Consider the following 12,585-nt stretch of genomic DNA (forward strand, 5'->3'; position numbering starts at 1 on the left):
GATTCAATGTAATCACGAGGGACTTTAAAAGTGGAAGAGAGAATGGGAAGAGAGAACCAGAGATGGCAGCATGAGAAAGACTTGGCCTGACATTGCTGGTTTTGAAGAGGGAAGTGGGCCACGAGCCAAGGCATGAGGGCAGCTTCTAGAAGCCGGAAAAAGCAAAGAAACAGATTCTCCCCACAAGCCTCCAGAAAGAAATGCAGTCCTGCCCAGTGAGACTTCCAGAACTCTGAGATAATTTTGTGCTGTTTGAAGTCACCAGATTTATGGTAATTTGTCACAGCAGGAAACTAATACAACCCCAGAGACTTTCAAAGAAATGAAACTATAATGGTAAAATTTCAGGGCCTGTAATGATAGCAAAGCATGGGCTTGGGAGGCAAAATGACTGTAATTAGTGGAAAAATTACTTTCTCTTTATCAGTTTTCTTGTCTGTGGACTGAGGATAAAGTAGTATTACTTCCAAAATAGCATCATTGTGAAGATTTAATCTATGTAAAGAATTTGGCACAAAGTAAATCGAATTCCTTTATCATCCATGTATCCCTTGTCAGCCTATCACTGCTACAATTTTGGTTGGTTATTTGATTGAGACTTATTACCCCGAGTGATTGTAACCTCCATGAAAGCAGACACCTCATCAATTTTACTTACTACTGAATCCCCACCCCTTGCACAATGCCTGGGTCATAGAAGCTATCAATAACTATTTGTTGAATGACCCATTGTCCAGTGTGACGATAATGATGGTGATGGTGACTAGCTTTTATAGTTTGACGGGCAGGTGTTCACGGACATCATTTTGGCAGGGGTTGCTCAGAGCAGGAGGTTACCTTCCTCACTCTCATCTGCCCATGACAACAGTGACCCTCCCCAAGGGTCTCAGAAGCCCTGGACACTGACCCCCTTCTGTGGTAGTTTTGGGCACAGACCTGCACGATATACTCAAAGATCAGAGCCATGCTCCACAGGGTGGTGATACTGGCCAGTGTTGAGAAGACGGACAGCACCCTGAGGTTCTGGATAAACACCAGTAGGATCAGAAAGGGCAGGATTGCCAGCATGTAGAAACGAATGTCCAGGGTGGGGGTCAGCACCAGGATCTTCCTGGGTTGGCAGGTGTTGGAGGTCACGTAGGCTTCTTCCACCATCTGATGTGGAACACAAGGAAGGGCAGTGTAGTTAGAGGTGCCACATTAACACAGGATGCCATTAAGTTTCAATTTCAGATAATTAACAGATAACATTTTAGTAAAAGTATGTCCCAAATATTACATAAGGACATACCTGTAGTAAAAAAAAAAATATAATGCTTATCTGAAATTCCAATTTAACTGGGTGTCATATATTTTTATTTGCCAAATCTGGTAACCCTAAACCGTAGTGCCCATGACTGTGACAACCAGAAACCCTTAGAATCATCAAATCTCAAGCCTGAAGGGTCCTTTTCTTATCTAGCCAAGCTCTTCTTCCGTACCAAATGGTTTTCTTTTAAACATCCAGAGAATAGGAATTGATTACACAGGAATATCTTCTTCAACTTTAGATAGCCCTAAAAGTTAGAAAGTTCTGAATAGTGAGCAAAATCTGTCTGCTTGAATAGTCCATCTATAAGGCCTTTCATAGTTCTGGCTGTTTGAGTGCACAAAAACAAGTATGCTTCCTTTATTCCATGAAACCAAGAAAGAATGCTGTGATTGATTTATAATGCCTGTTAGGAATGCAATGAAGGCAATGTTGCAACTTGTTTGCCTTAATTTAAGTCGTCTACATGACAACCTTGAGCTGCCTAAAGAAAAGCTCACCAACACTTTTCAGGCTAAAAATTCTCAATTATTTCTGATTGGACAGGATTGCAAGCCTCTCTTTCCGTCCTGGTTACACTCCTCAGATGTTGCTTCGGCTTCCCTATGATCCGTTTAAAGAGTGATTCCCAGGACTGAAAGAACTCCCAAGTGTAGTCTGACTAGGGAGTAGAAATGAAGCCCTCTCTTCCCATGATCCAAAAACTATAATTTTGCTAATGCAACCCTAGCAGCAGGAGGTCTGCTTTCCCCCACTCTGCCCAGAAGGGGCCTCTTTACCTGTTGTAAATTGTCTGCCATAAACATAAAATAAACACTGCAGAAGCCCAACTGGGTGATGATTAATAAAAAGCTGACAGTGTACCTGAGAAGGAAAACAAGAGGCAGAGGGAGAAACAAATTATTTTTAAATGCATTTTTTGAGACAATTATTTCTTTTACTATTTTTAGTATTTCCTCATTTTTTAATTTTGAAAAATTTGAAGTCCACAGTAGAAGTTGAAAGACTAGTATAATTAACATCCATATACTCTTTAACTAGATATACTGATTGCTAAAATTTAGCCCTAACTGTATTAAATATGTATGGATGAATGTGTTTATCCACACACACACACACACACACACACACACACACACACACACACACACGTGCATTTTTTCAGAACTACTTGAAAATTAATTGCAGATATTATAACACGTCAACCCTAAAGACCATGACATAGTCCTCCCTTAGGACTATGATGTCCAGAAAATCAACTTCAATATACTCAGATATATAGTCTATATTTTAAATAACCAAATTCTCTCCAAAGTATCTTTTATAGCTGTTTTAAAACTTTTTTTGATTCAGAATCTAATCACGCTTCATATATGGCATTCGGCTATGTTTGTTTAGTATTTTTTTTTCAGGTAGAGCTGCCCTGTACATATACACCTTTTTTGTTTCCCGTGGCATTGGCTTTTGGGGAAGAGTCTAAGCCATCTGTCTTGTAGAATGTCCCACATTGTGGACTTAAGTGACTGTTTCCTCATGATTCAGAGAAGCAAGCACACACATAGGTGATACTGTGTACTTGTGTGTCATCACATTGGGAGGCACAGGATGTCCACTGTGATGGCGAATGCTAGGCCTCTCTATTGAAAGTGTACATTTCCTACGTTGCAACCTGGAGGGAAAAACTTTGAGATGCCACGAATAGCCTATCCTCCTCAACCCAAGGGTTTTAACATTCATTGACGATCCTTGTTGAATCAGTTATTTCACTGATGGTCGCAAGGTGGTGATTTTCTAGTTCTGTCATTTCATCTAAGTTTATTAGCTAACGTCTAAGAAAGATATATTCTCCTTTCCTCTTTTTTTATCATAGGAAATTCAATTAATTATTCTCTATTTAATATATTAAACTGTTATTGTCGTTATTCTTTTGGATTCTTAAATTGTCCCGTATTTGGAGATGCATTTATTTATTTACTTTAATAAATTTATTAATTTTATTTATTTATTTTTCACTGCGTTAGGTCTTCCTTGCTGTGAGCGGGCTTTCTCTAGTTGCGGTGCGCAGGCTTCTCATTGCGGTGGCTTCTCTTGTTGTGGAGCACGGGCTCTAGGCGTGTGGGCTCAGTAGTTGTGGTGCATGGGCTTAGTTGCTCCGTGGCATGTGGGATTCTCCCGGACCAGGGCTTGAACCCATGTCCCCTGCATTGGCAGGCAGATTCTTAAACACTGCGCCACCAGGGAAGCCCTGCATTTATTTTTTAAGAGAACAAAAATATGTTCCTCTACTTAGGTTCTAAGGTTTAGATCCATGTTTTTCAAGACTGGGTTGTAGTAACCATTGCATCAGAATCATCTGAGGTTTATGGTAAGAATACAGAGTCCTGGCTCTCATATCAGCCTATTGAGTCAGAAGCTTGGCAGTGTCATGTGAGACTTCAGAATAGGGATGTTTTTTCTCTTTATTGTTGAGATTTTCAAACATACATGAAAACAATGATAATAATTCAATGACTCCTCGTGTGCTCATCCCAGGTTCAACAATTAACTTTTTGCCAATCCTCTTCCATCTATTCCTTCACCCCCACTGCACACAAGCTTATTTTGTTGGTGTATTTGAAGCGAACTGGAGATGTCAAGTCATTCCACCTGTAAATAATTCAGTATGCAGCTTTAATGGGCAAGAATTTAAATAAAATATAATCATCATGTCCTTAATCACCCCTTACAAAACTAACAATAATTTCTTATATCACTTAATATTCCATCCATAGTCAGATTTTTCCAATTTTTTCAAAAATGTCTATTTCACAGTTGGTTTCTAAACAAGTCTATTCATTGCATTTTGTAATTAAGTCTCAAGTTTTTTAACCTGCTATATTCCCCTTGCCTTATTTATTTTTTCCCTTGAAACTTTAATTTTTTTGGTTGGTGTTGAAGATACCAGAAAATTGCCCTGTAGTATGTTTCACTTTCTAGATTCAGATGATGAATTCATAATGTCATTTATCTTGTTCTTCTATCCCCTGTGTTTCCTGTAAACTGATATTAGATCTAGTGGTTTGATAAGACTGAGGTTCTTCATTTATCTTTCTGGCAAGGGTATTTCAGAGGTGGTTCTCTGTACTCCCTACTGTATCCTATTATAAGACACATCATGTCCACTTGTCCCATGTCTAGACATGAGTCGATGACTACATGGGGTCAGGTGATGCCAGTGTATTCTTGCTTTATAGTTTTCAAATGACCTTTCACAATGAGCATCAATTGATGACTGTTGCTTATGTGGAATAGGTAATTTTTAATCAAACTCCCCAGGTATTTCTTAGCATACTAAAAATTACAAATCATTCGTTTAAATAAAATAGTTTCCCAATTCTTTCTCAGCTGCTGGGCCTCCAGAGAAATGGCACAGTATAGTGGATGAGAGCTGAATGTTCTGGATTTCAGTCCTTGCTCTGATCCCTGGGTAACTTGAGCAGCCTTACTGTTCTATCTGGTCTTCATTTTCCTCTACTTGAATAGGCATGGATATAGTGATCTCCAAGGAGCCTTCCTGCCTGAAAGTTTTATTCAGGGTGTCATCAGAAGCTGATAAATCTTCGTGAGAAAGGATGGACAATTGCAAGATCTCTGTTATTACTGCCCCGTGCCTTTCCTGTCTGACAATCAGAGTGACTCCTGATTGGGAGATCAGTGACCTACTGACATTCCCAAGAGAGGAGCTGCAGGAAGGATCTTGGCAGGTGAGGGACTAACTCCTGAGGGGCTCTGCTGGGAAAGGCTAACATGTTAGGTGCTTGGTCAAAACTCTGCTTCACCAGTATCTATACCTGTGACCTTGGACACATTATTCTGTCTCTGTGAGCCTTTATCACCATATTTCCTCCCAATAAAGATATACCTGCCTACCTCACAAGGTCATAGAGATGATCAGAGGAGATCAGACAGAGAAGAGCATTCTGTACACCATAAACTTTTTATCCAGCGAGGGTTACAACCTAAATGTTCACCATTAGGGGAAGGACTAAATAAAACCACAGGATCGGGCTTCCCTGGTGGCGCAGTGGTTGGGGGTCCGCCTGCCGATGTGGGGGGCACGGGTTCGTGCCCTGGTCCGGGGGGAACCCCCATGCCGCGGAGCGGCTGGGCCCGTGGGCCGTGGCCACTGAGCCTGCGCGTCCGGGACCTGTGCTCTGCAACGGGAGGGGCCACGACAGTGAGAGGCCCGCGTACCGCAAAAAAACAAAAACAAACAAAAAAAACCCACAGGATCCATCTATACTGGGGAAACATCGTGAGCCTTACAAAATAATGAGGTCAATCTCTATGTCCCAATGTGGAAAGAAATTAATCATATTATTAGATGAAAGAGCAAATTTGCAAAAAATATTCCAATTAATATACAAGAAAATACAAAACAAAATATATATTTCCATTTGTACACATATATACAGAGAAAAAGTACATGCAGAGAAAAAGTCTAGAGGAATGTTTACTAACTAGATATCAGTGATTACTTCTTGGGTGAAGAGTGGGATGGGGGATGGAGCTACCAGAGGAGATTCTCTATATTGTTCAATAGTTTTCAACAAGAACATACTCATTTAAAACTTGTGTTACTAGAAATAAAGAAAAAACAGGTGAGGATTATTATTGTTGTTGTTATTATTACTACTACTACTGTGACATCTATGACTACTACCTTCCCCACACTGAGTGGGTCCTCAGCCAGGCATTTGGGCAGGTTTCGAGGCTGTACATCATGGCCTCTCCATAGTTCACAAAAGTCTTTTGCAGTCTAGGGAAAGGACAAGCAATGAATAACTTAAAACATTTTTTTTTAAAGTACAATGTACTTCCGAAGTGAGTAATTATTATATATTCATGTATTAATATGGGACATTCTGGTAATTTTCTAGCAACAGTATTATTGAGATATTTTATAATGGTATACTTTTAAAAGTTTCAGAATTCTGCCTCTTTTGTGTAGTTGTCTTTTTTAACACTAATATTTAAGTGGATATTATTATTATTATTTAGGTAGACAGTAGCTGTGAATTGATTAGGTCTGCAAACAAGGGCAGAGAGGATACGAAAGTTGTGAGGTGTGCACACCTGGTTAGAGGGAGAAGAAGGGAGGGGGACGGGGTATGAGTATGGCCAAGACAGTGGTTCTGTCTTTTCTGGACTTACATTCCCTTCCTCCCACTGTTGAGGGTGTTGGAACATTTGGGATGCTTGGCCCGGACCAGACACCATGCAAAGGTAATCTTTAGCCTCCTCCCCAGCACCCAGTTCCAGCCTATCCCTCTTCCTTCATCCCTCCTTCCCTAGGTGGCCCTTCCTAAGGGACAGGAAGGCCCTGCTGAGGACTGTCAACAGAGCAAGTGGGAGCAAGTTGCCCAGGTCCCTGGAGTTAATTGCATGACTCAGGGGAGTAGCTTGGAGAGGGAAAGGGCCCCAGACTTGTCAGGGACTAGGGTTTAAGTCCCAACACACCCCCTTAGATGGCTGGGAGACCTTGAGCAAGTCTCTTGATACTTCCAGGCTTCAGTTTTTTTTACATGCAGTCTGGGTTTTGGGGAGGAGCCAGTAAGAGATGAATATGGTGACGCACTGAGAACACGGCATGATGCTTCTGTTTTTATTATTACTCAGTGTGTTTGGCATATGAAATATAGATGAGGTCACATTGCATAGGACTGGCAAATACATTACTCTGAGGATTGCAAATTCAAAAGCAATGGGGATCAGAAAGGTATCAGTAATGTGGTGAGAAGTGCTGGATATGAGACAGAATAGGGGATAGTGGAGACAGTATCCTAGGCTCTGGTACAGGTCTTGCTCCAAAAGGACTTGATCAGGATGTGGCTCCAGCTGAATGATGAAGGAATGAAGCCGCAGAGGTGGCAGAGTGTCTGACTGGCAAGAAGGTACAGATTTTTTTTATGTGAAATCTACAGGTTTTTAAACACTGGCAAAAAACAAAAAACCAAGGGACTTCCCTGGTGGTGCAGTAGTTAGGACTCTGTGCTCCCAATGCAGGGGGCCTGGGTTCAATCCCTCATCGGGAAACTGGGTCCCACATGCATGCTGTAACTGGGAGTTCACATGCCACAACTAAGGAGCCCATGGGCCGCAACTGAGGAGCCCGCCTGTTGCAACTAAGACCCAGCACAGCCAAATAAATAAATAAATATTTTTAAAAACCCAGTAGAAGTCCTCCCAAATATATCTGAAAACCATTGTCAGCTCTTAGGCCATGGGTCTATAACCTCTGTATTAGAGAAAAAAAAAAAAAAAGGAAAAACAAATAATCAAAAGCAAAAATCAGGAAAAGCTTGTCATAAATGACAGAGATGTTGGAAACCTGCACGGTGATAAAATGGTCCTGGCACGCTTGAGGGAAGAAAAAGATTTGCAGATAGGTTAAGGGGTAGAGTCAGACAGGTCTTAGAATACTGGCTCTGCCTCTTCCTAGCTGTGTGACCTTGAGCAAGGCATTTAACTCACCTCACCTAAGCTTCAGTTTAATCATCTATAAATTGGGAAAAATAGTGCCTACCATAAAATTTTACTGTAAGGAATAAATAAAAGAAGACTTGCAAAGCTCTTGCCATGTACCTGGCACAATGTAATTGTGCAATAAATTTAATTGCTGAATGAGTAAATGCTCTTAACAGTGTTTCGTGGGCTGGAAAGTACCACACAAGTTAGGTGTGATTGACATATACTCCAGATGCACCTATTTGGGTTATGATAATTTGACTTTATGAGGAGCTTCATTTAATATCCCTACTTTGACTCATGAGGATTTTCTCCACATCTATGAGGACATATTTAGATTTGCCTGCCTTGGGAGAAGCTGAGCCCTGTGGACAGAAAGCCATAATCCTATCGGCTGTAAAGAATTGCTAATCACCATGAATTGCTAGTTTAAAATATGAAATTTTCAGCATTGTTTGTTTTCACTGCATTTGTCTTTTCCTTCTGGAATTTTGTTTTGCATTACAGTTTTAAATATATAAACGTTGAGTGTTATATGTATACTTTATTAGGGATTGAAGTGAATGACCCCTGTATTAGGGATATCCCTAATATCCCTGTGAGCTATTCATCTCATTGTTAACTATGTTTTTTTTTTTTTTAACTATGTTTTTTTACTGTTACTAACTTGTCCCAAGAAGGGTTTACCTGGAAGAAATTCCCCTTCGAAGGTGTATGTATTGGAGTTGGGGGGAGATGGGGGTGGGGAGATTAAGAGGAAAAGAAAGACATCTTAAGTATCTCGCATATTCATGAATATGTATGACACATTTGCATCCTTTATCCCTTTTGATTTCTCTAGATAGGGATATTTGGGCTCAGAGAGTTCAGGAGATTGGCAAAGTTGTCCAGCTAGTTAGCAGCAGAGTTGGGTCCAGACCTAGGAGTTCCCGGGTGGGATTTTAATCACTCCCTCCACCGCCTTTGCAGTATCTAGAGGAGCAGGGGTGGTGGCCTGGAGAGGGGGCCAGCTAATTGGGTCAGCGATCCAGGGAAACTTAGCACACCCTGAGATGGAACCCGGCACCAAGTGACAGAGAAGCAGGACTCTCACCTCTGACTTAGGCGATGAGCACAGTTCAACAGGATGACCATGCAGTGCACAGTGAGGATCCCGATGGCAAGCAGGCTGAAAGGACCGACCTGGAGGGGAAAGGAGATGTGGGCACAGTGAGCCACAGGTGAATTGCTCCCATACCTGGCCCTCTCCCTGCCTGGGTGCTAGGGTCCCTCTCCTAATAGAGATTTGGGGATGAGAGCCCCTGCCTGAATGTCCTTGTGCCCCCAGATGCTCTGGCCTGAATACCCTTCTTGGCATCACTGCAAAGTGGCTGCCCAACCTGTGCTACAATACTTCCAGTAACAGAGAGCTCACTGCCTCCCAGACAGCCCACGCCTTTCCTCATCGGCCTTTAGTTCCGCTTCTAGATCTCTCATTCCTTCTCACATCCCAGCCCTTACCTCCTCCAAGATGCTTGAAGACCAAGGTTCCTTTTAGGGATTGGCTTCCTTCCTTTAGTACAAAGTTATCAAAAGGGGCACTACTGATATTTTGGGCCAGCTGATTTTTTGTTGCTGCAGGGGGCTGTCCTATACATTGTGGGATATTTAGCAGCACCACTGGCCTCCACCCACTGGATTTCAGAAGCACTCCCTCCCCCTCCTCTCCAAGTTGTGGCAACCAAGAATGTCTCCAGACATTGCAAATGTCTTTGGGTAAGGGGGGTGCAAAATTACCCTCAGTTGAGAATCACTGCTCTCGTATGTCTACTTTCCATGTCCCTTTTATTTTTTTAACTAAAAATTGTATGCATTTAAGGTGAACAACACGATTTGATATACATACACAGAGAAATGATGACTAGAGTCAAGCTAATGAACAAGTCTCCTCCTCACAGTCTCCATTTTTTTTATGTGTGATGAGATTAAAAAGCAGGGCTCATCATTCATCATTATCTCCCAGATGTGATCACAACAGCACAGAGCGAAGAGGGGCTCTCTCACCCTCTTTGTGCTGCACACCTGTGCCTTTATAGATGTGACCTGTGCTAATATCACAAAGTAATTTGAGAGATGAAGAGCACCACTAGATTGCACCAGGATGTAGCCTCCCTATAGCAGAGACTCTTTTGTCTTGTTTATATCTATATTCCCAGGGCTTAAGAATAGTAGGTGCTCAATATATATTTCTCAAATGAATCATGATTACAGGTTCTGATGGGAGATGGAGGGTAAAGAAATCACCTAATAACTCTTTGGAACCAAAAATCAAAGGATGAAAGAGTTATCTTAAAAAGCAAAGACCACACTGGCAAAGAGAATTTGGTCGAGGGCCATGTGGTAACAATGCTCTTCAGAAGTTCTAGAACCCTGAGAATTCTAAAGGGGAACTTCCCATCTCTGGGTTGGAACTGATTCAGATTGGAAGTCATGTCAGTAGCCAGGGTCTCAATGTGACTTTTTTAGACATGAGGGCCACTTTGCAGGCCTGGAGAGAAGGAGAAATTCGTTTCCACTAAATGGAAATTATCTATTCAATTCCATGGACACAAATTGGGACTTCCAGTGTGGCAGTCTCTATAGCAGGTATTGTGGGGAGGTGTAAAGATGAATTAGAGAGTACCTGCCCTCAGAGCTTTCAGATAAGTGAGGAAGATAGGTATTTTTCAAAATAAGCATGTTTCATCTTTGTAAGTGCTGGGAGGATTCCAGGTTAGGTAGATATAAGTTCTAGAAAAACTCAAGGTGAAGGAATTTTAATAGGAAACAGTCAAATTTTACAGAGGAGGTGGAGTTCAAAAGACAGAAATAAGGGAGGAGGTAACAGCATAAGCAAGAAGACAGAGGTGGGAGGGCACAGGAAGTGTCAGGGGATTGGTAGAGAATTCGTTATCCTCATTTTCCAAGCCACTTTCTCACAATCAATCACAAACAGGAGTCACACACTCAAATGCCTGGAGGGGCCAGGCTGCTGATATAAATGAATGAAATAACAAGGATATAATCCTAGGGAGTTGGAAGAACTGTGGCAAAGTAGGTTCTGCGTCAGTATGCGAGTATGGTGAGCCTTTAAGAACAATGGTGGGGAAGGGGAACTGGATGGAGGTGGTCAAAAGGTACAAACTTCCAGTTTTGAGATAAAAGGTACTGGGGGTGTATTGTACAACACAGTGACTGTAGTTAACACTGCTATATGGTATATTTGAGAGTTGCAAAGAGAGTACATCCTAAAAGTTTTCATCACAAGGGAAAAACATCTATTTTTGTAACTATATGGGGAGATGGATGTTAACTAAATTTATTGTGGCAATCATTTTGTAGTATACGTATGTCAAGTCATTATGCGGTACACCTTAAATTTATACAAAGCTGTATGTCAATTATATCTCAATAAAACTGGAAAAAAAAAAAGAATAGCTTGTCTCCTCCAGGCATGCTCCATTTAGCTCTGGGTTGGCTCCAGTGGACTGATGCCAATAGGCTCATTTCCTATTCCAAAGGGTGACCCCCTAAGCAATAGGCTTATTGCCCATTGATAAACAGTACTAAGGCCTTAGGGAACCACCAACCCTTTCCCCCAAATGGGTAGACCTGGTCCCCATTGCACAGGTCCATCTTACCAATAAGCCGGCATTTTTCATGGCCAGAGGAAGTCCCAGGAGCCCCGTGCCAATGTTGCATTTCAATAAGTGAATCAAGGTTTGCATAATCCTGTAGGGGGAGCATAAGGCAACAAAAGGGTATGTTAGCAGAGGGAAAGGAGACGCAACTGCTCAGGCTTCTTTCAGCCTCTCCAGGCACCCTGTGGTGGGAAGACAAAACCAGATGAAGGAGACTCTGGTTTAACTCTCAGTTCCCAGGATCTGTTCTGGAACCTCTGATCAAGGGCTGGTGCTTGTTCGGGTGACTCAACAAATATTTAACACACACTAGGCTCTAAAGAAAAGGTTAATAACCATTGCTACTATTCTGGATAACTCCCTAGTACCAGTATATTCATTAATGCATTCAACGATTTCTTTCGTGATACTTTCACTCAAAATGTATTGAGACCTACTAGATGTTTGGCATTTAGATAGACAATGGAAAAAATAATAAGAATTTTCTCAATTTACAGGTAATTATCGCTGCCCAGTCATTTATTAATTCATTCACTAGAGAAACAACCGTCTGCCACCACATATGGAATATTTATTGGTTCTAGTTCACTCTTTCATCCATTTACTCAACAATATTCACTGCAAACTTATTCCATGCTATGCACTGGATACAATTTAATAGCAGTTGCTAAACGTGCGTATAGAACACTTACTATGTGCCTGGCGGGGTGCTAGATACCAGGGTTCTAAATGTTCTCCACACCAGTGCTGGCAGTGCCTGCTCAGGCATCACCAGTCCACTAGGGAGGGGGAATGTGGAACAGGATCTTGAGAAGAGAATCAAAAAGGAATTGAAATGAAAAGTTGACTGCAAAGGACTGAACTGCGGTAGGACCACTGGATTCTGAGTTCTAGCTCTGCCATTAACCGACTGTGTTTGATCACTATTTTGGGAAGGCCCCTCGGCAGCTTACATCTTCTGTTTGTTCATCTTGACCTGCCTACCTCCCAAGGATATAATAAGAATCAGAAGAGGTAATGACGTAATGAATCTTGGAATTTTGAAGTGCTTCACAGATGTGAGGCATCATCACCATCAACATCATTATCATCATCATCATCACCACCACC

The 12,585-nt window shown here is 41.7% G+C and overlaps 1 protein-coding gene across 1 annotated transcript in view; it reads right to left on the reverse strand.

The window, feature by feature from the left end:
- The window catches only part of SLC36A3 (solute carrier family 36 member 3), a 39,173-nt gene that overhangs the window by 16,420 nt on the left and 10,168 nt on the right, over positions 1-12,585 (reverse strand). Inside the window, exons 2-6 of the mRNA XM_060144060.1 lie at positions 11,476-11,566; positions 8,910-8,998; positions 6,012-6,107; positions 2,089-2,173; positions 937-1,155 (exon numbers count right to left, since the gene is read on the reverse strand). Coding sequence (XP_060000043.1) covers positions 937-1,155; positions 2,089-2,173; positions 6,012-6,107; positions 8,910-8,998; positions 11,476-11,562 — 576 coding nt within the window. The 5' untranslated portion in view covers positions 11,563-11,566. The remainder of the gene's footprint in view (positions 1-936; positions 1,156-2,088; positions 2,174-6,011; positions 6,108-8,909; positions 8,999-11,475; positions 11,567-12,585) is intronic.

The sequence above is a fragment of the Lagenorhynchus albirostris genome, chromosome 3, assembly GCF_949774975.1.
Source record: "Lagenorhynchus albirostris chromosome 3, mLagAlb1.1, whole genome shotgun sequence".
NCBI lineage: Eukaryota > Metazoa > Chordata > Mammalia > Artiodactyla > Delphinidae > Lagenorhynchus > Lagenorhynchus albirostris.